This window comes from Phallusia mammillata, chromosome 1 (genome assembly GCF_965637545.1).
Source record: "Phallusia mammillata chromosome 1, kaPhaMamm4.hap1.1, whole genome shotgun sequence".
In the NCBI taxonomy this organism is placed as follows: domain Eukaryota; kingdom Metazoa; phylum Chordata; class Ascidiacea; order Phlebobranchia; family Ascidiidae; genus Phallusia; species Phallusia mammillata.
This window is the reverse complement of record NC_137252.1, coordinates 23,146,948-23,164,206: the sequence shown is the minus strand read 5'-3', so window position 1 is coordinate 23,164,206 and position 17,259 is coordinate 23,146,948. Positions and strand designations below refer to the sequence as shown.

The following is a 17,259-nucleotide window of genomic DNA, read 5'->3' as shown; positions in this document are numbered from 1 at the left end:
TCTCTACTAAAACATAATACATTATACATAAAATTCAACGCAAACAAATCAACATGCGAGAGGTCAGTCGTTTACAAAATCAGCATGTGCTTTAAATTTACGCGGAAAAAATACAATTCTAAAGATGAAGTAAACATCCACTCAATTGCAACCGCTGTGGTATTTTCTTCTTTGTCAAAAAAGAATAAGATGAATATCAAAGAAATGCGTGATAATTTTACTTAGAAGTTCAAGTGGTCAAAATATATATTCTCTACTCGATAAACGGTTACATTTGCCACGTGTCTGCAGCTTTTTAAACGACACACGACATAGCAAAACGCACAAACAAGCGCACGCTTTTTGATTTCTAAATAACCTCGAAGGGAGGCGATCTGCAATTTAACTTGGCTGCCCAACAACCTACTATTTGGTTCCACCTTAATATATAAACGCTTACAAAACAAGATCAATTTAAATCGTTAATTTCGCTGACCATTTGCTGTGGTGACTTGTGAAAACCTTTCCTTGAGCAGTGTTTTTAAACAAGTTAACTATTAAACAGCTTACGAGTCTTGTTTCTTATCAGTGGTGGTGTGTGCGGACATCAGATTGCAGTAGCGGAATTTGGGTGCTGATGGCGGCATTAAATGGGACACTCAATGTACGTAGAAAACGAAACAGACAATTTACGTAACAGAAATTATCTTTTTTGTGTAGCACTGAAAAAAGCTTTAAATATGTTTCCAAAACATTTAAAATGTAACTGCTTTTCTTTGTACTGCTACAACATTTTTTTATGTATCCTAATATTTGTTGTACATTGTAGTAAAATATAACCTCTTCAAGATGAGTTAATTCAATTGTTTTTCACAAATATTTGTTTAAAATAAACACTTTAAAAAAAAAATTAAAAAAATTGACCAGGTGAGCAATTTGTCAAATACCTTTTAAAGTAAAAATTTTGTTTGGTTGTTTCCATGTGGTGGCAGCAGAGATACACATGAGGTTGTTGTTTCCAGACTGCTTCTAAGTTTAGTGCTGGATGGGGAACGTTTCGATTGATAAAGGCCACCCAACGTTTCATCAAAACTCATGTAGGCCACATCGACTATTTTGCAAGTCCAGGTCAGTGCTTTCCCAACATTTTGATTTACACAATGATTGTTTTGTATTTTTTACCGACTAGCACGGAACAAGCTGAAATCATGTTAAACCTAATACATTTCCACTATAACATTCAGGATTTATTTTACCCACTGATTCGGTTGTTGAGTTTGTTCACACAAAGGAGATTGAGCCATGAGCTCTCGGTAGACCCACGAAAAAATCTAGTGGGAAACTGACTGGTTTATAACCATTTAAATGTCAATGCAAGAAAGGAAATAAAGGTAGATGAAAATTCGTCTGATGTAGCGTGCAACGTCAAGATCTTGAAACTGCGTAATGTATGCTTTATTTTGCAAATAGTTATTTTACAGGCTCACAAGTACCGGGATAGCTAGGGTTTACGCGATTCACAAAATTTATCCTGACTTTGTTCCATTGCATCGCTTGGAATCTCAGTTAGGTATTAAATAATCATTCTTATTTACCGAAGCCAACAATGCATTTTTCTTTTTTAAACTGGCCGAGAAGCACCCGCTTTTATAAGGGGCCTCCTTTTTGCAATTTTTCTTTCTGGATTTGGGTCAGAAATCGTAAATCAAAACTTGCATTGATGAAGATGCATCGTCTTTATTTAACATGTACACTATGTTTGTTATAGCATACAAAATAATCCATGTACAAAAATGCATATTCAATGTAGAATCCATAAGCAATATTTTGATGATTTTTATTCCACATGAATGAACCATATGTTCATCTTTGATTTATGAAATCAAACACAAAGAAGATGGGTTAAATATTTATCCAAACGTCACTGGGTAAACTTAGTCCGAGTCAAACTGAGATATACCAAATATTAAGGGCCTAGGCAAGCTCAGCAGAGGCGTTGCACCAGCAGTTTGCTTTGGGCGTTTACCAGCTTGACTAAGTAGCCCGTCACGCTTTTAACTCTTCGGAATTCTACACTGTCGCTCATCCGTTAATTTTTCGTTGCGGTAGAAAGAGCCACAAAACGCTTATTTTCTGCTAGTTACATTCAGTGAAGAAATTGGGACTGATTCGTGGGGAAGCATACAAAATCTCAATGGTGTTTTGTTACGTCGAAGTCGTATTTTGTGGCCGAACCTAATTTCCGGCCCATTTTGGGACTTTTAAGCAACTCGCTACAAACTAATTAAGTGTGTAAATAATGCTATAGTTCACCAAAAATGTCACAGATTGCTCTTCAATAAATTTGACAACTTTAAACTTCAACGTTATGAACATATTAATTTGTTATCAAGCCAGCGAACCAAATCAATTATTTGACCACAAAAATCCACTAAACTTAACGTGTGTTGCTGTTGCCTACTGTAGGAAGATTACATTGACTGTAACTATACCAATTGCAGTTGACTTTTTTGTTTTATAAAATCGAGAAGCCAAGCTCTAGACAATTTATCTGAGCTAAATTGGAATATATTCTCAATCCTTGCAAATTTATTCTGCTAACAAATATATGGTACTTTGCAGGTAAATTTGAAAACTATATGTTTGTTGCATTTAATGTGATACACATGTTAATTTTGAGCATAATTTTTTCATACTGGAATGCTCAATCACAATTGTATACATTTCATTGTAGCACTTGTTTCAGGTAAGTTTATTTAGGGCACATTTGGTAAAAAAATCAAATAAAAACATTAATGTTATACTTGTTTTTTGTGATCTTAAATAGCAGTTTATGCCACCTGCCAGCAATTAATTAATTCAGAACAAATGAAGCAGTTATTCGGAGCTCCTGAAAACCTTTTGTATTTAAATCATTCAATAGAAGTACAGTGATGGTAACCAGGGGCTATTGTGGTACACCCATTAGGCGGAAATGTTACAAAGGCTGGAGTCAACGTGTGTAAAGGTAATTTCTTTTGATAGCTAAAATGGGCTGGCAAATACAATTAGCTGGTTGAATTTGAAAGAGGCTTTTATTTTTTTAAGCCATGTTACACAGTAAATTGAAAAATGAAACAGAGTTTAGAATATCTGGAAACATTGGCTAAGCACAAAACAGTGATATAGTTCTAAAAATTATGCACAAAATAAATTTAAAACACACTTTAAAACAAATGTTGTTACTTCAGCAGGCGACTGGTCTACACAATACAATGTTGACCTGTTCGGTACCATAGCCAACATCAGTAAATTATAACATTAGTTAAAGAGTGAGATTTTTTGGAGCAAAACTTGTCAAGGATGGTACACATTGGTGAGAATCTGAAAAATATAAAAAAATATGTAGTTGTGTTTATTATGGTGACCTATTGGACAAGTACCATACATTATGTTGGGCTTTAAAGGTGAAAGGTTTTAATTGGTTGAACCTTAACAGGTAAATACATTGTAAAACAGCAACAAATCATGCTTTAATATTTGAAGGCTATAAAGTGATTACATTTTTAAACACTTTCTAACATCTTCTTGGCCAAAATTTAAAAAGGGTATAATGCAAGCCAGGGATAGTTATTTCCCTAATGCGCCTATCACCAAGCCTTGGTTTGCAAATTGCCATCTTGATTCCATTACAGAGAAGACATTCCTTGTTTGTTTGCAAGCAGCATCGACCACGAAAGTTCCCGTTCTAGTGCTACAGGGAAGGCTACCGTTGTAATTGTAACCACAACAAGGTATACCTCCACTGTGACGTCAGAACACCGGGCATTGGCCTGTCGCACACTTTCAACTGACAACAATGCATCAATGAAACACATTCCTGGTCCATTCTCTTTCCATCACAGCTACCGCAGGTCATTATTAATTTATAGCGCCTATGATCGTTTCATTCTTTAGTGCGGCCGATGAGCACTCGTTTAATTTGGGATGTGCGCAAAGTAGTAAATGTATTTTTTTACAATCCTATACCTGTTCTGTCTAAATTTGCAGTGTTTAAGTGGCGAGAATTTCAAAGTACTTGATTTAATTTGGATAAAGGTAAAAATAAAATCTGCTCTGTCACCAGCTGAACTCATTGCTTCGAGCACGACCCCTTCGAAAGCTTAAACTTTAACCAGAAAATCGGCAGCAAACTTACATCAGCAGTGCAAGGCTGTCATTGGGCGATTCTCACTCTCGCATCGCGTGCAGGGCGCTGCTCTGGAATGCGCAAAGAAAAAGGCGAATCTCTACTCTATATAGCGCCGCATTTTGCCACGTTGTTTTCAGCAAACAGCGACGAGAGGCGCCTGCGGCGAGCTCTCTCTCTTACCATTGTGCGCTTATAATGACCGCGTTCTAAAGCAAACTTGGCGCGACCATGTGTAACGACCGCGCGTCCGGACCCAGTTTCAACAAAGCAGCAAGAAAAAAGCAAACTGTGACCTCGTTTTTTTCCCAGTGTCGCACGATCTCAGCTAACCACTCCCTCTAGTCTGCAAGCCGCGTGGAAATGGTTTCCCGCCATTTTTTACTTCCTGTCCGGGTTAGCTGCGTCAGGTTGCTTTTACTATGCCCCACCACCAAGACATAAAAGCCTCCATGCTTCGCATACGTCTTGCTGCGGCAGCAAACGCACACGCACGTGCAACCTTTCACGCACACGCATGTCAAAGTAGGGTTTTCTGCAAAGCTTGCTGGCCCAGCTAAAGGCTTCGAATGCTTGAAATGTTTTTACGGCATTTGTTGCACGCTAAGATTTTCACTTACAAAATTGACCATTAAAATACCACCTCGATTTTTTAATGTTTAAACATTTAAAGCACCAAATGTTTTACATTTCAGCAGCACGACCTAATTACATCAAGTAAAAAACAATTTCGGAGTCCAGGCATTCATAAGTATTTCGCAATCGCAAGACTACAAGATTACACATATAAACTACCGGGTTTCCGTTGTAATTGCCGGGTGACGCGACAAGTCATCTACGATACTTCCAGTCAATTGAATTCGTATAGCTCTGGGCCAAACAGAATCGCAGAAGTGTAATTATGCACGACAACTTTTAACAACCAAGAACACGTCGTCAACTCGTCACACTACTAGCACTAGACAACGTGGTCAACAGCGCTGAAATAGGTAAGAATTTAAACAACTATTTCTCGTGATTTATGGTCTTGGTCTACCATTCATGAAGATTAAAAAACAATAGAATAGCATGTATTGTTTGACCACAATAGCTGACAGAAAACATTTTTTTTAATCAGTGGCCCGGGCCCGAAAGCAACTGAACTGCCCAATCAATACTTCCGGAAGTCGGTACCCTTTTTTCAACTACAATGCAAATTCACCACACAGACAACCTTTCACAGCATCTTAACTCACGAACTAAGTGTAGGCTATGTTTGGTATTTAGTAATGTTATTGCGACAAACCTACATACTTTGGCACAGGCAATAGCTAGTTGTCACATAGCAAACGGTTTAGATTACTTTCCTCCTAATGATTCATCGAAGCAAACTGTCATAACTTTTTAATATATCCTGTGAGAAATTGGCAAATCATAATTAAACAGTGTCCTACCGGATGCCAAATCACAATTTTTAAAGTAACTGTGAGCATCTAGTATGAAAATGGCAAGTTTGTTGATAACTTTAAAGTTATTCCCTATTTTTTAAAATTATTTATTTCAAAACAATTAGCGCCAAAGTTGCAAGGTATAAGAGCTAAAACTACCCGTACATTGTTTATGTTAACCAACACCGCAGTCAGTTGAATGGACCATGCGGCTCCGAAACTTTCCCGCCAAAATCGTTGGGCGTGGTGATCTCATTGTTACACATAATGAGTTTGTCTACTTTTTGCTTTGCAAAACAATAGTGGTATGAGCAATAATTCAAAATGTAAACCAATGTCACACGTGTTTTGCCCCCAAGTCTGCAATTAAAAATTATTTAGTTGGTACTATGGAACGAATTCAACTGTATGCACACACAAACAAGCTTTTAACAAACAGTACTCTAATCGCCAAATAAAGTAGATTAACCTATTTTTTGTTGACAATCGTATTTATTTGTTGCTCATCAAACCAGGTTTAGACAGTTAGGTATCATTCTTACTACACAAAATGTACATTTATACAAATTTTACAACAATCATTAATACATCAATTGGGAGAAGTTGACTTACCTCAAATCATAACTTCCATACTATTTACTGCAGCCCAGCAAGACCTCAAATGCTGACAGAGACAGCACCTCCACTTTGTTTAGCCAGCAGCTTCCAATCGATAGTCTGCCTTCGTCAAAGTAGCCCTAGGAATAGAACTGCCGTTTTCAGACGCGCCATTTGGCTACATATGTTCTTCGAACATGCACACACACACGTTGACGCGCGCGGTCGGCCCTGAGGAAGTCTGCAGGAAGCGATTCAAAGCGACAACCAATCATGGGCGTCCGCCATTCATTGCGTAACATTTGAAGCACAATCGCCTGGTTATGTGGAGTTACTAGTAATATGAAAGTTTTGATTCTTAAAAGCGCAAGGGAATTGCCCGACTCGACGAAGAATGGCTTGAACTTGCAGTGAACGACTTAAACATTTTGGTAGTAAAGCTAGCTACACATTTCACGTACAAAACAATCTAAATGTTTGCTCTAAACATCTAAGTCACCCCAAACAAACAAAAAACGTAAACAAATATAGATATGTTTAAAAAATGTCACCAGCAACAAAGTAATTGCTGACCGCAAAGTAGCCTGCACTTCGGCTTTCAGTCACTTCAAGCTGACGCCCAGTTAAATCCCATGTACAGAGCGAAGTGACGCTGGGCTGAAATCGACTTGCAGGGGTGGCCAGCTCGTGCTATGACGTAGCGGAAGCAATTAATCTCAACGCAGCCGTATTGGTACATAACTCACTTAAAAACGTTGCGTCCAGACTGAGCGACAATACGTACCCCAAAACGTTTTGTCGTGTCATTAAAGGAGAACGAAGTCAATTGTTTTCGATAGTTTTCCTTGAAGACATGCAGGTTTTAATGTACTGGAAACATTGCGAAGTAGATCAAATGTTATCGAAAATTGGACCCACTAGTATACTGTACGATATGTTACACTGATAAAAGTATATCAATAAACTCATGGATGAGACAAACACAAAAGCTTAGGATCTGAAATCAAGTCATTGCAAAACCGGTAACAGGCAAAACCACATCACACAACGGAAAGTAAACCAACTTTTTTATCCCCGGGTCAACAATGTTTGTTTATTGAATTGGGAACAAGGTCCAATTGGCTTGTGAGATGTGACACACTTGTGTCAGACCGACAAGCACCTCTTACACCCCTTTAAATCTATTCTCTTCTGACCGAGTTTTCTTAACTCACAAAACCCAACAAATCCCTGTTGTTCATCATTGCACTTCGGCTAACTTCTAAGAATGACACAATTACTTGTGAAGCCTGGTTTACCGAGTTTCGACTTTGGCAATGCCTGAAGTTTGCGATTAAAGTATTGTTAGCCTTTTTTCCAATATTTTGAAAACATTTTTTTTAATATAGTAAATAGCATGCACGCAATACTAAATTATTAATATTTAATGTTTCTAAACACTTTATATATAACGACTCTTACCTCAGGTAAACTCGTGAACTCCTATCTCACGTTCTCACACATCAATATATACTGCACCCAAACAGCAAATACAATTAGATCGTTGAACAATTTTGAATTGGAAGACTCACAGAGAACAACACCTTTAAAATTTCGCAACACGATCCACATACAAATAATACCCGCCCCATCGATTGAATTGTGATGACTCAGACATTAGTTTCTCATCGGTAACTCCAGATATAATGACTCATCGTTTTAAAATCCAGTGAATTTTTTCGACGAGGTTTAACCCTCGATCAGGGAGTTTTGTGTATAACAACCAGAATGTGATACCAAAGGAATTTCAGTGTAGGATGTTTATGAACACAATTGTGTCATTTACTGTGGTAAGTTACTGTGTGAATCACGAAAAAGGGATGTTAGTGATGAGTTGCGCGGGCTACGTTTTTCTTTGGTAAAATAACGTTATTTGTTTTAAATGGTCGTGTTTGTTGGTAAATTTACAGTTATTAGTTATAACAAGTGTGATGTAATATGCTCACACTACTGCCAAATACGAAACATATTTTAAACACATATAGCTTAACCGGAATAAATCAAAGGTGCTTATGACAATAACTGTAATCTTACTGGGGTATGTAGCTCGACTACGCTAACTACATTACTACATGCCAGCCTTGTTGTAAACCCATTCGCAGCGCTTGGCACCTATAGGCGGAATATTAATGATTGTTCTCGGCGGCGGTTCCACAATCGCCAGACAGATGACATTTCAAACAGAGATATCGTGAAACGAAAGCACATGCTCTACACATGATTAACCGCGCTTATTCTACGAAATATACGTCATGTAGATCTGTGACGTTGCGTTAACACGTGGGCTAATTTTTCAGAGGGTGTGTATTTACAAATAAGTGAATTCGACTCTGTGAAATTTGTGGGAGAAAGAAAATCATGTTTACTTCTTGGTAACTGTTTGTTGAATAAGACTACCAGTACGTAGGTTCGATTGAAAAACAATTTGCAGTCATTTTCCCAACGTAAAAAAAATTCTTTGCGTGCTGGCGCCAAAAGTGTTTGTAGCATTCTCAGTTTTTTTAGTTCAAAGTTCGGAAAAAATCGTTAAAAGATAAAAAATAGAAGAGTTAATTGTTTGTGAAAAACAAGGAGTTTAATTTCCAAAGATATCGCCTCTGAAAATTTTGCATCCAACAAGCAGCTTATTGCTCTGTCAGTTAAAACAAAAACTTGCAGCATAACGTCAATTAAAATCGAATTTTGCTTTTCTCAGACGAATTCAAAACGTAACACGAAAACACGAAAAATCAAATAGAAGCGGACCAATCGTTTCTGCATGTTGGAAAATTCGTTTTGCGGTTGTTGCGCGTATCTCGAGGACTTAATATTTACATTGGCTTCCAAGCAACGGTATATTATACCAACGCAACTGTCTAATTGTAGCTTTTGCATGAACCTTTAAAGTGCTAGGTAAGTTGTTTACCACCAATATCCTGTCTGTAAGTACTCTGCAGCCAAATAACGCTTCTAAACTTAAAAACGTACTGCTGCAACTGCTGTTGTTTTGTAATTAGTGCAACAGGGCGACAACTTTGACATGTTTGCAAACCTGAATATCAAATTAATGGATACATTTCGTAGAACGTTTACTCGACCAAACGAGAGTCAATAGCATTATTGCCTTTGAGTAAGAAGTAAATTTTTTGAGTTGAACCTTACAATATTATACTTGATATAATAGTGATACACAACAGATTAAAATGAGAAGAATGTTTTGACAATAAGCATTTGTGTTTTTCAAACCCATTTAGGTCAACATTCACTATAAAGTTGATTCACAAATTCACGCTACAAGCAAACACCTGGGGATTACCCACGTAAAAAAAAACACAATGCATGTGTCACGGAATTTCGTATCGTGAATACTTTGTCTTTAAATTGTCAGCAGATTGCCGTTAAAGGTGTTGATGTACGAAATCTCTTACATTATGAAGTATATATTCCAAGGCGTTAAAAGGTTATTATTCCGGCCTTTTGAGACTTACGGGCATAACAAACGGCATTGATTAGTACAACTTTTGAGGGTGATCTGCACTGGGGTTGTTTGGAAATGGGTTTAGGATTGGACTTATCAATTGATGTGGTGAAATATTAAGAGAAGGATTGTGTTAATTATAATGCACATGTGCTGGTTTTGCAGACTCTCCTTTATTTTATGTCAAATTTCCATTTTTAGAAAAGATATCGTAAAACAAAGTCGTCCAGTTTGCCGCAAAATAGGAACACAACGTGTCTGAGTTGTTTAAATCAGCGGCAAGTTTCAAGTCGACCTACTTTTCATTGCCTAAAAATGCAGAAAAATGCGAAACAAAGCTGAAATTATTCGTGCGCAAAAACTGGCGCAGACGGCAAAGAATTACGCAATGTTAGCCGCAATCGTCGTGGCTAAAGCAGAAAGAGACAAGCTTCGAGCAGATAAGAAACAAACAGCCCAAACTCCGGAATTTCAGCAATTTGCTGCTACGAAAAAAAGACAAATTCCAGCAGTGGAATTTGAACGAGCACAGCAGATAAGAAGCCTCAAGCTGTAGCGCAGACGCCGCATAATAAAGAAACTTGAAACTGCTCTTTGCTTTACGCTCTCCTCATTCCAGGAGAGCCGATTTTTTCTCACGATTTTAGCGCACTATGACGTCAGCTACAACGAACGGTTATAGATCAAAGAGCGTAGAGCTTGTGCAGTGAGGCGCAATAGAGCAGAACGCCTAACCCTTTTGCACTGGGCTGAAAACCATGGGAGGAATTCAGCGAGTGGGCGATTTTTCATCGCGCGGGAGAATTTTTATTACGTCATTCTGCAAAGTTTTATTGCAAATTTAATGACCGTTTTGGGTTTCAAGTTTATGTGAATTTAATTTCTACTTTTCGTCAACGAAAATTAAGTGTTGCAAATAAAGCATAGTTCTTTTAATTCGCACATCACAAACTATTTGATACACAACAATCGCAAACGGTTCCATCATAAACGTATATAACAGAAATTAAACTTAGCTAAGTTTTCACGTTACACAGGCGGGGGCATTAGCTTCACATAGTCATAAATGCCTTGTATTAACTTGTTTTGAAAACATTTTAGGGTAAAAGACGCAAGGGCACCAGCAAGCAGTTTTGTACATATTTTCCGCGCAAGAAGGGTGGTAAAAGGCTGCGAAAAGCCAATAGACCGTAACCACAACATTTGTCAGACCACCAACATGGACTACGTTTGTTGGCCCAATATAAAGTTCGATGCCGACAGAACGGCTTTAATTGACAACTTGTAATTTGTAGTATTTCGTTCACTTTGATTGAACTCAAACACGCCAGAAGAACTACAATCATATCATTTGATTTGTCTAAAGTTATAATTCCAAAACCATAGTTAAAGTTTCAGTAGCGACACCACGTGGTTAACTTCATTTTTGTTTCGATTACGAACCACTACTGTTATTATGGTCACATTCAACTTCAAAAACACACTTCCAAAATTTAAATTGTTTCCTGCAGACCACATCTTAACCAATCACCAACGTTAGTTCTTCCCGAAAAAAATTGTCTTCCCACGGCCTAGCCCTAACTCATTAGTAAGGATTTCTGTGTTGTATCAGGCAAAGGTTGTTATCACAAGTTATAAAACGAACAGGCAGCGAGAGCTGGTGCAATTGCCCCGTAGGTTGCTTACCTTGCTAACTTTCATTGTATTCAAAGTCCAAACCAATCCTTAATTTTCATTGATCCACATTTTTGTGTGTATTTATGGAACTTTCCAGTAAATTAAAAGAAATTAGTGCAAAGCTTTTAAAATCAGTTTACATGTAAACGATCTATGATTGGTGTTAGTCGAAGGCGTTTAAATGGTGCTAGAAGGCGTAATACATCGTCAAAGACCCGGTGGTGAAGGCTTGTTCTCACACGTTTGTTCAGAGTGTTCAATTGATCACACACCTTCTAAATGAAAACTCCCTGCCACAGATTATCCACATTCCTGACAGACCGCACTTGACAAGCGGCTTTCGCGCTGTACCAAAGTATTGTCACGTCATAATACTCAACGTTCTAAAGATGAGGTCATGAAAAAACGGGGTTGCGGTGTGAAAGCTATGCAGTGCCTGAGGCGGTCCAGATCGCTGCTCGAATTCTTTACAACGCATTCTAGGCGGTTGCACGGTTTAAAAGTTTTGTGTTACACTTAAACGCGGCGACATTCTAAAAATTGCTCTTCAGAAAAAAAGCGTTTTGACCTTTGCAGAGGTCACTTGTTTTTCGCGTTTTTTGTTTCATAATATGTCATATAGTTCGTAACCACAAGTAAGTTTTAAAATTGCCGCGAAATAACCTGATTCCACATGAAACAATGTGATTGTGTGATGCCACATAACAACGGCAATCAATCAAGACACAAGACAACGACTTGAACTGAAACAGATTTATTATTGTTGTTTAGCTTCATTTGCGAGTTTTCTGCTAACTTAAAATAATTCTACATTATACTTATATTCAGTATAAACTTTATTCAGCAAAAAAGTCAACCAAAACAATATCGTGGTAATTCTTTGTCATAAGTGTGCAGATAAGCTACACTTGGCATAGTGTAGGGCTGTAGGCCTACATAATCAAGCTTCAGTGGGACCTTCTCAGCAACTCCTTTTCTAAAAAAAACTAATGTTTGATGGCGACCAAAAATCAATATCCATTTCCGGGAAGTTGACTTTTTTGATCTCATTTGGGCGTATTTTGCAAACAATGCCAAAAAATCAGAGACAATCGTCTCTGCAATTCTCTTTAAACTGAAATTTTAATGCACATTGGTATTGCAACTTAGATTTTACAAATCTAACTGCTGCATGGGGCCGTTAGCCTCAAACCATTGGTTTTCGGCCTTACACTGATCGTGACGACATTTTCTATCCCTGCGTGCCAAAACCCTGTTGTAAAGGGTAGAACAAGTGATACACATATTCTTCTGACTAGAAAGCAGCAAGGTTGACAATTTCAAACAATTTTCAAGACACGAGTTTGGTCAAAAACCAGGGCTATTCAGTTGGGTCTTGTAAGTTGCATTTCATGATCTGACTTGAATTAGGAATAGCAAAAAGCTGATCGCGTACTAACTTAAAAGCCCTGGCGTACCATAGTTGAACGACGTTTCGCCTAAAATGAACCTGTAATATTTTAACTGCAAGAAAAGAGATAGTTTTTTGATCTTTTTCATCAAGAGAAAGTTGCTTTTAAATAAAACTGACTAATTTTGCTTTGCTTGTATTGTTTAAAACAACTAAAACGCAACAGAACGATTAAACACGGAACACAGTGAACAGTACTTTGTGTAGCAAAGCAGGAAAAACAAGGAGGGTGACAAAAAACTCAATACATATGAGAGTGCTTTTTAAAAACCATTAACATGTACGGGTTTTAGATTAGCCACAAATAATGCACACAAAAAATAAAAATAACCACAAATTTCGGAACTTTTAACACGATCAAAAACTCAAAACACAGACTCACTGTCAGCTATCTGGCGTTATTAGCACGATAATGTCTCCCCGAACATACATTTGCCTTAAATGACGTTGATATAGTTGAGGGGATCCCCCATGGAAAACTTCCAATGGTTTTCCTTTTCCTCTTATCCGATTTATCTTTAACGCCTTGGAATTCTGAGAAATATTTGATGAGCTGGTTGATTTTTGGACAACTGTAACACCAGTTGTTGCTCTGTGCTTCCCTCTGGTGTCAGCTGTAAGATAGTGGTGGCACAACAAATAATTTAAAAAAAAAAGTTTTAAATTCATTATAAAATTTAACGCAAGTTTACCTGCTCTTTTATTTTCCAACTTCAATGCTTCAAGTGCATGTCTTAGCTAAAATAAGACACAAAAGCAAAATTAACTGTTGGTCGAAACGTTATTACAGATTTGCAATACTAACTTGTGAAACAGAAAGAGGTTTCTGATGATCCTTGACTTTCCCCAGTGGCGCAGTGCGAAAAGTATCATCAATGTCAACCATGGCCTGAACAAAACACAACCACTAATAAAATCATGTTTGTTTTATATTTTATCATGAGTGAACAAAAATGCCTAAATGCAACATAATTATGTGAACCACAGAAAGTACTTGCAATTAATTAACATATTATAAGAACAGTGGTTAACAAGTCAAACAACTACACTTTCAAATACACTCGCAATATTTTAAAAAGTTTAAAATGTAGGGATACGCAGACGTTACAAAAAGATAAAAAAAATATCTTTAAAAAAAATATATTAGACAAAAAATGTACCAATAGCTATGTTGAAAAACTAATACATATATATTGTATTTGTGTAAACTCACCAGATTCATAAATCTATCAAATGCCACAATAAAACCAACCAGGACCCCGCGCAATCCAACAAAGTTTCGAGTGTAAACATGGCAGCGTTGTCGTTTTTCAACAAGTTGGTTCAGTAGGCTCATTGGCCCAAGTTGCAGAGCTGTATGGTAAAGAAACATTTTGAACAACAATACAGGTGCCCTCCACTGATTTCAAAGACTTCTTTTATATTTTTTAGCATGAAACAAACATCTGGAAACAAGTTATGGAGTCTTACCTTTCATAGATGTAAAAACATTTTTCGGCAACTTTGACTTTCTTTCCATAACTTTCTGTACCAATAAACAAATGTGATAAAGGTGTGCAAGTCCTGTACACTACTATATTTTTAAATGCTTATTATACTTTAAACACGGTATTTAACAAAATGCACACAAAGCTCAGAACAATAGATCAAAACTATTTCATTTGTTCTTGTTCCAAAACATGTTAAGTCTTTATTAACATGTTTTGGTCCTTAAGCGCAGCTGCTAACCTACACAATAAGTAATATAGTAAATTTTTTGTACTTCTTACCAGTTCTGCTTCTTCACCTTGTTCTTCATTTTTTGCTGCATCCATTTTTTTCCTAATTTCCATCATTTCCTTTAATTTGCTTAAATCCCGTTTTTCTGCTTCCTCAATCAGTTTTTTATTTTGTGAAAAGCTTTTGCTTTTTTTCGGCTCCTTTTTAACCTACATTAAATGGGTTCAGGTATTTAACCTAATCATATTTTGCTTACCATGCACTGTTGAGTTGAGTATATTTTTAACAACGATACCATGTGCCTTACCTCCAGTATCAAAATAGATATTATTATTTGAAACAATCTAACCCTGCATTTATTCTAAAAGATTTAAAACCAGAAAGACCTTAAGTCAGCTCAGCTGTTTATATTAGGCACAGCACTAGAAATTTATTTTTTACCAATTGCATGTTTAATTTAGTAACACGGGATCATGTTTTGAATATAGCTGGGCCCCTTTACTTCTAGGTATGTCTGGTATCACAAATTTATTGTAGAAATTACATGTGATTTGTCATTTCTTCATTATAACATTCTATATTGGTCAGTTTAACACATGATTAATGCCAGGCATATCAATAAGCAACACACATAAAATAGACTAGGAACTTTGTTATGACTTACAGTGTCATCTTTGCCTTTGGTGTCTTGTCGTTTTAACTTTGCCTCAAAAGTTGCAACGTTGTCATAAACTTTTACTTCAGCAGATTTTTTCTTGGTTTCTGTGTACAACGCTTTTAATGGATCAAAGTTGGAAGATGTCGGATCAGTTGACATACCGTATTTTGAAAAAAAAGCAGATTACATAGTTTTGATTCAAAGAAACTGGAAAACGTTGTCAAAAGGCAGTAAGGTACTTCTTTCTTGTTTCGCAAAAACAATGCTATTGCTTTTCTTCGCGCCATACTTGGGGATTTTACCTATAATGCAACTAAATACACATAGAAATCATTCTAATGTTGCTTGTTAAAATGTAACAAAAAACACCATGCTGTTCTTTATTGGAACAGAACAGTACTAACTTTTTTACTAAAAGGATTGGTATATTACTTTGTTTTAAAGGTTGAAAGCAAAGTGGAGAATGATTTTCTAAAAGAACATATTTTTAAAATCCGACATAAAATTGCCACAAAACAAAACGTTTATTTTACGTTTATTGCGAAAAAAACATTTGCACATCTTCATCGTCACTGTCTCTCAAAGTTTTGGAAAGTGTGTCGATATAATAGATCGCTTGGCGAAGTATGGCAATTTTTGAAGGGTTTCTGTTTTCAAACAAGCTGTCAGGTAAATGTTGCTTTAATTTTAGCAGTTGTCCAGTTACTTTTTGCATTCTTATTTTTTCACGCTCGCTGGCCGCCCTTCGCTTAGCAGAACGATTTTCAAGCTCTTCATTGGTCAGAATGCTTCGATATCTAACCGACCTCTGGTTGGTAGAGTATTTGCACTGCCGGTTCTCTCTCGTGGGTTCGTCGTATTGAAGTTGTTGGACACATGCTGTCGCTACGTGCTGTTTTGGTTTTTCAGCAAAATATTGAAAACGTTGATTCTGAAAATTGTTATCGGGGCACTGGGTGGCTTTTTTAGATAATTTTGTTTCGGTATTATACTGCTGATTTAAATAAGACAACAAATTTAAAGGCAGTTCTGCTAGAGTTCCAGGTTGTGCGGTAATATGTCTTTGTTGGGTGAACTGAGACATCTTGATTTCATTTGAAACTTGCGTAGTGCTAAGATCGTTTCCATGACAACTTGAATGATTGTTTTCCTGATATTCTGTCAGCCAAGAGTCGACAAGAGCATCAAAATCCATACCTTTTGTGTTCTTTAAAAATTAAACCACAGTTTAAAATAATGTTCAAAAATTAATATCACTTGGTACCAACTTTTTTAGCCGGTAACAAAATTTCTTTCAACAACTTTTTAATAACCGAACTCCAATCAAGTATTTTGAAAAGGTTGTTTAACGTAGTCAATAGTCGTAAAAAAGTTACAGTTGCGTAGACTTTCCCAATAGCATAGTTAGCTTTGCACACTTCATACTTTTAGTTTTTAGTAAATGGAATTCAAGAAACACCATCATACTTAGTGCCATCATACTTACCAAAAATATAGATCCGACTTGCTTCTATACAAACAAACAAATACAAATCTTTGTTTTGCCGGAGACATCTTATATACTTCGGAGGTTGCGAAGTAACTCAGTGCCGATTCGAATGTCATTATAGTCGCCAAATCGATTTGCACCTACGTAAAACTCCCTATGTAATGCGTAGCTGGCCAGTTCACTAAAACCGACAATAAATTTCGGTAATTACAGCGCGGTAATTGGTGTTACCTCCATTAGCACCTCTGAAAATACTTTGTTGGTTATTGCGATGGTGTTAAATATGTTTGCTGGTGTCTGATAGGGTGAACTAAGTAAACCGAAAACTGTAACATAATGCAAGTTAAAAATAGTCCATTTTATTGAAAGTTGAAACATAGTTTCCGAATGAGGTTTGCTTGACCAAGTGGGGTCCAGTACAATACATGGCCTTATTTAATGCATACATGAATATAGAACACTTATATTTTACTGAAAATATGATAAAACAGGCATAAAACGGAATGACCAATGAAAATATATGCAAATGGATAATTATTTTGAAAGACTTTTTTTCATAAACAACACAAGCGAGTGTTTGGTGGACTTTTATGTTGGTC

General features: G+C 36.8%; 2 protein-coding genes and 1 long non-coding RNA gene across 3 annotated transcripts; all 3 read right to left on the bottom strand.

Moving 5' to 3' along the window:
• Nucleotides 1–2,716: 2,716 nt before the first annotated feature.
• Nucleotides 2,717–4,150, bottom strand: LOC145207085 (uncharacterized). The gene is made up of 2 exons (XR_013853734.1): nt 4,082–4,150; nt 2,717–3,342 (listed from the first exon to the last, which is right to left on the bottom strand). It is a non-coding gene; the product is annotated as an uncharacterized LOC145207085 (long non-coding RNA).
• An 8,764-nt stretch (nt 4,151–12,914) lies between these two features.
• On the bottom strand, nt 12,915–15,512 carry LOC145209188 (U7 snRNA-associated Sm-like protein LSm11). Its single transcript, XM_080079454.1, has 7 exons — nt 15,178–15,512; nt 14,564–14,722; nt 14,265–14,319; nt 14,008–14,147; nt 13,600–13,683; nt 13,487–13,532; nt 12,915–13,408 (listed from the first exon to the last, which is right to left on the bottom strand). The coding sequence occupies exons 1-7, from the start codon at nt 15,328–15,330 to the stop codon at nt 13,179–13,181; spliced, it is 867 nt and encodes a 288-aa protein (XP_079935580.1). The 5' UTR covers nt 15,331–15,512; the 3' UTR covers nt 12,915–13,178.
• A 177-nt stretch (nt 15,513–15,689) lies between these two features.
• On the bottom strand, nt 15,690–16,703 carry LOC145209190 (uncharacterized). Its single transcript, XM_080079455.1, has 2 exons — nt 16,658–16,703; nt 15,690–16,378 (listed from the first exon to the last, which is right to left on the bottom strand). Exon 2 carries the CDS (start codon nt 16,364–16,366, stop codon nt 15,707–15,709), a length of 660 nt encoding a protein of 219 aa, XP_079935581.1. The 5' UTR covers nt 16,367–16,378; nt 16,658–16,703; the 3' UTR covers nt 15,690–15,706.
• Between the last annotated feature and the right edge of the window lie 556 nt (nt 16,704–17,259).

Coding starts and splice junctions, on each gene's coding strand:
- LOC145209190 (XM_080079455.1), bottom strand. CDS start 16,366: ATGGATTTTGATGCTCTTGTCGACTCTTGGCTGACAGAATATCAGGAA.
- LOC145209188 (XM_080079454.1), bottom strand. CDS start 15,330: ATGTCAACTGATCCGACATCTTCCAACTTTGATCCATTAAAAGCGTTG. Junction 14,723..15,177: donor CCAAAGGCAAAGATGACACT/GTAAGTCATAAC, acceptor CATTTAATGTAG/GTTAAAAAGGAGCCGAAAAA. Junction 13,409..13,486: donor GTTGGAAAATAAAAGAGCAG/GTAAACTTGCGT, acceptor ACTATCTTACAG/CTGACACCAGAGGGAAGCAC.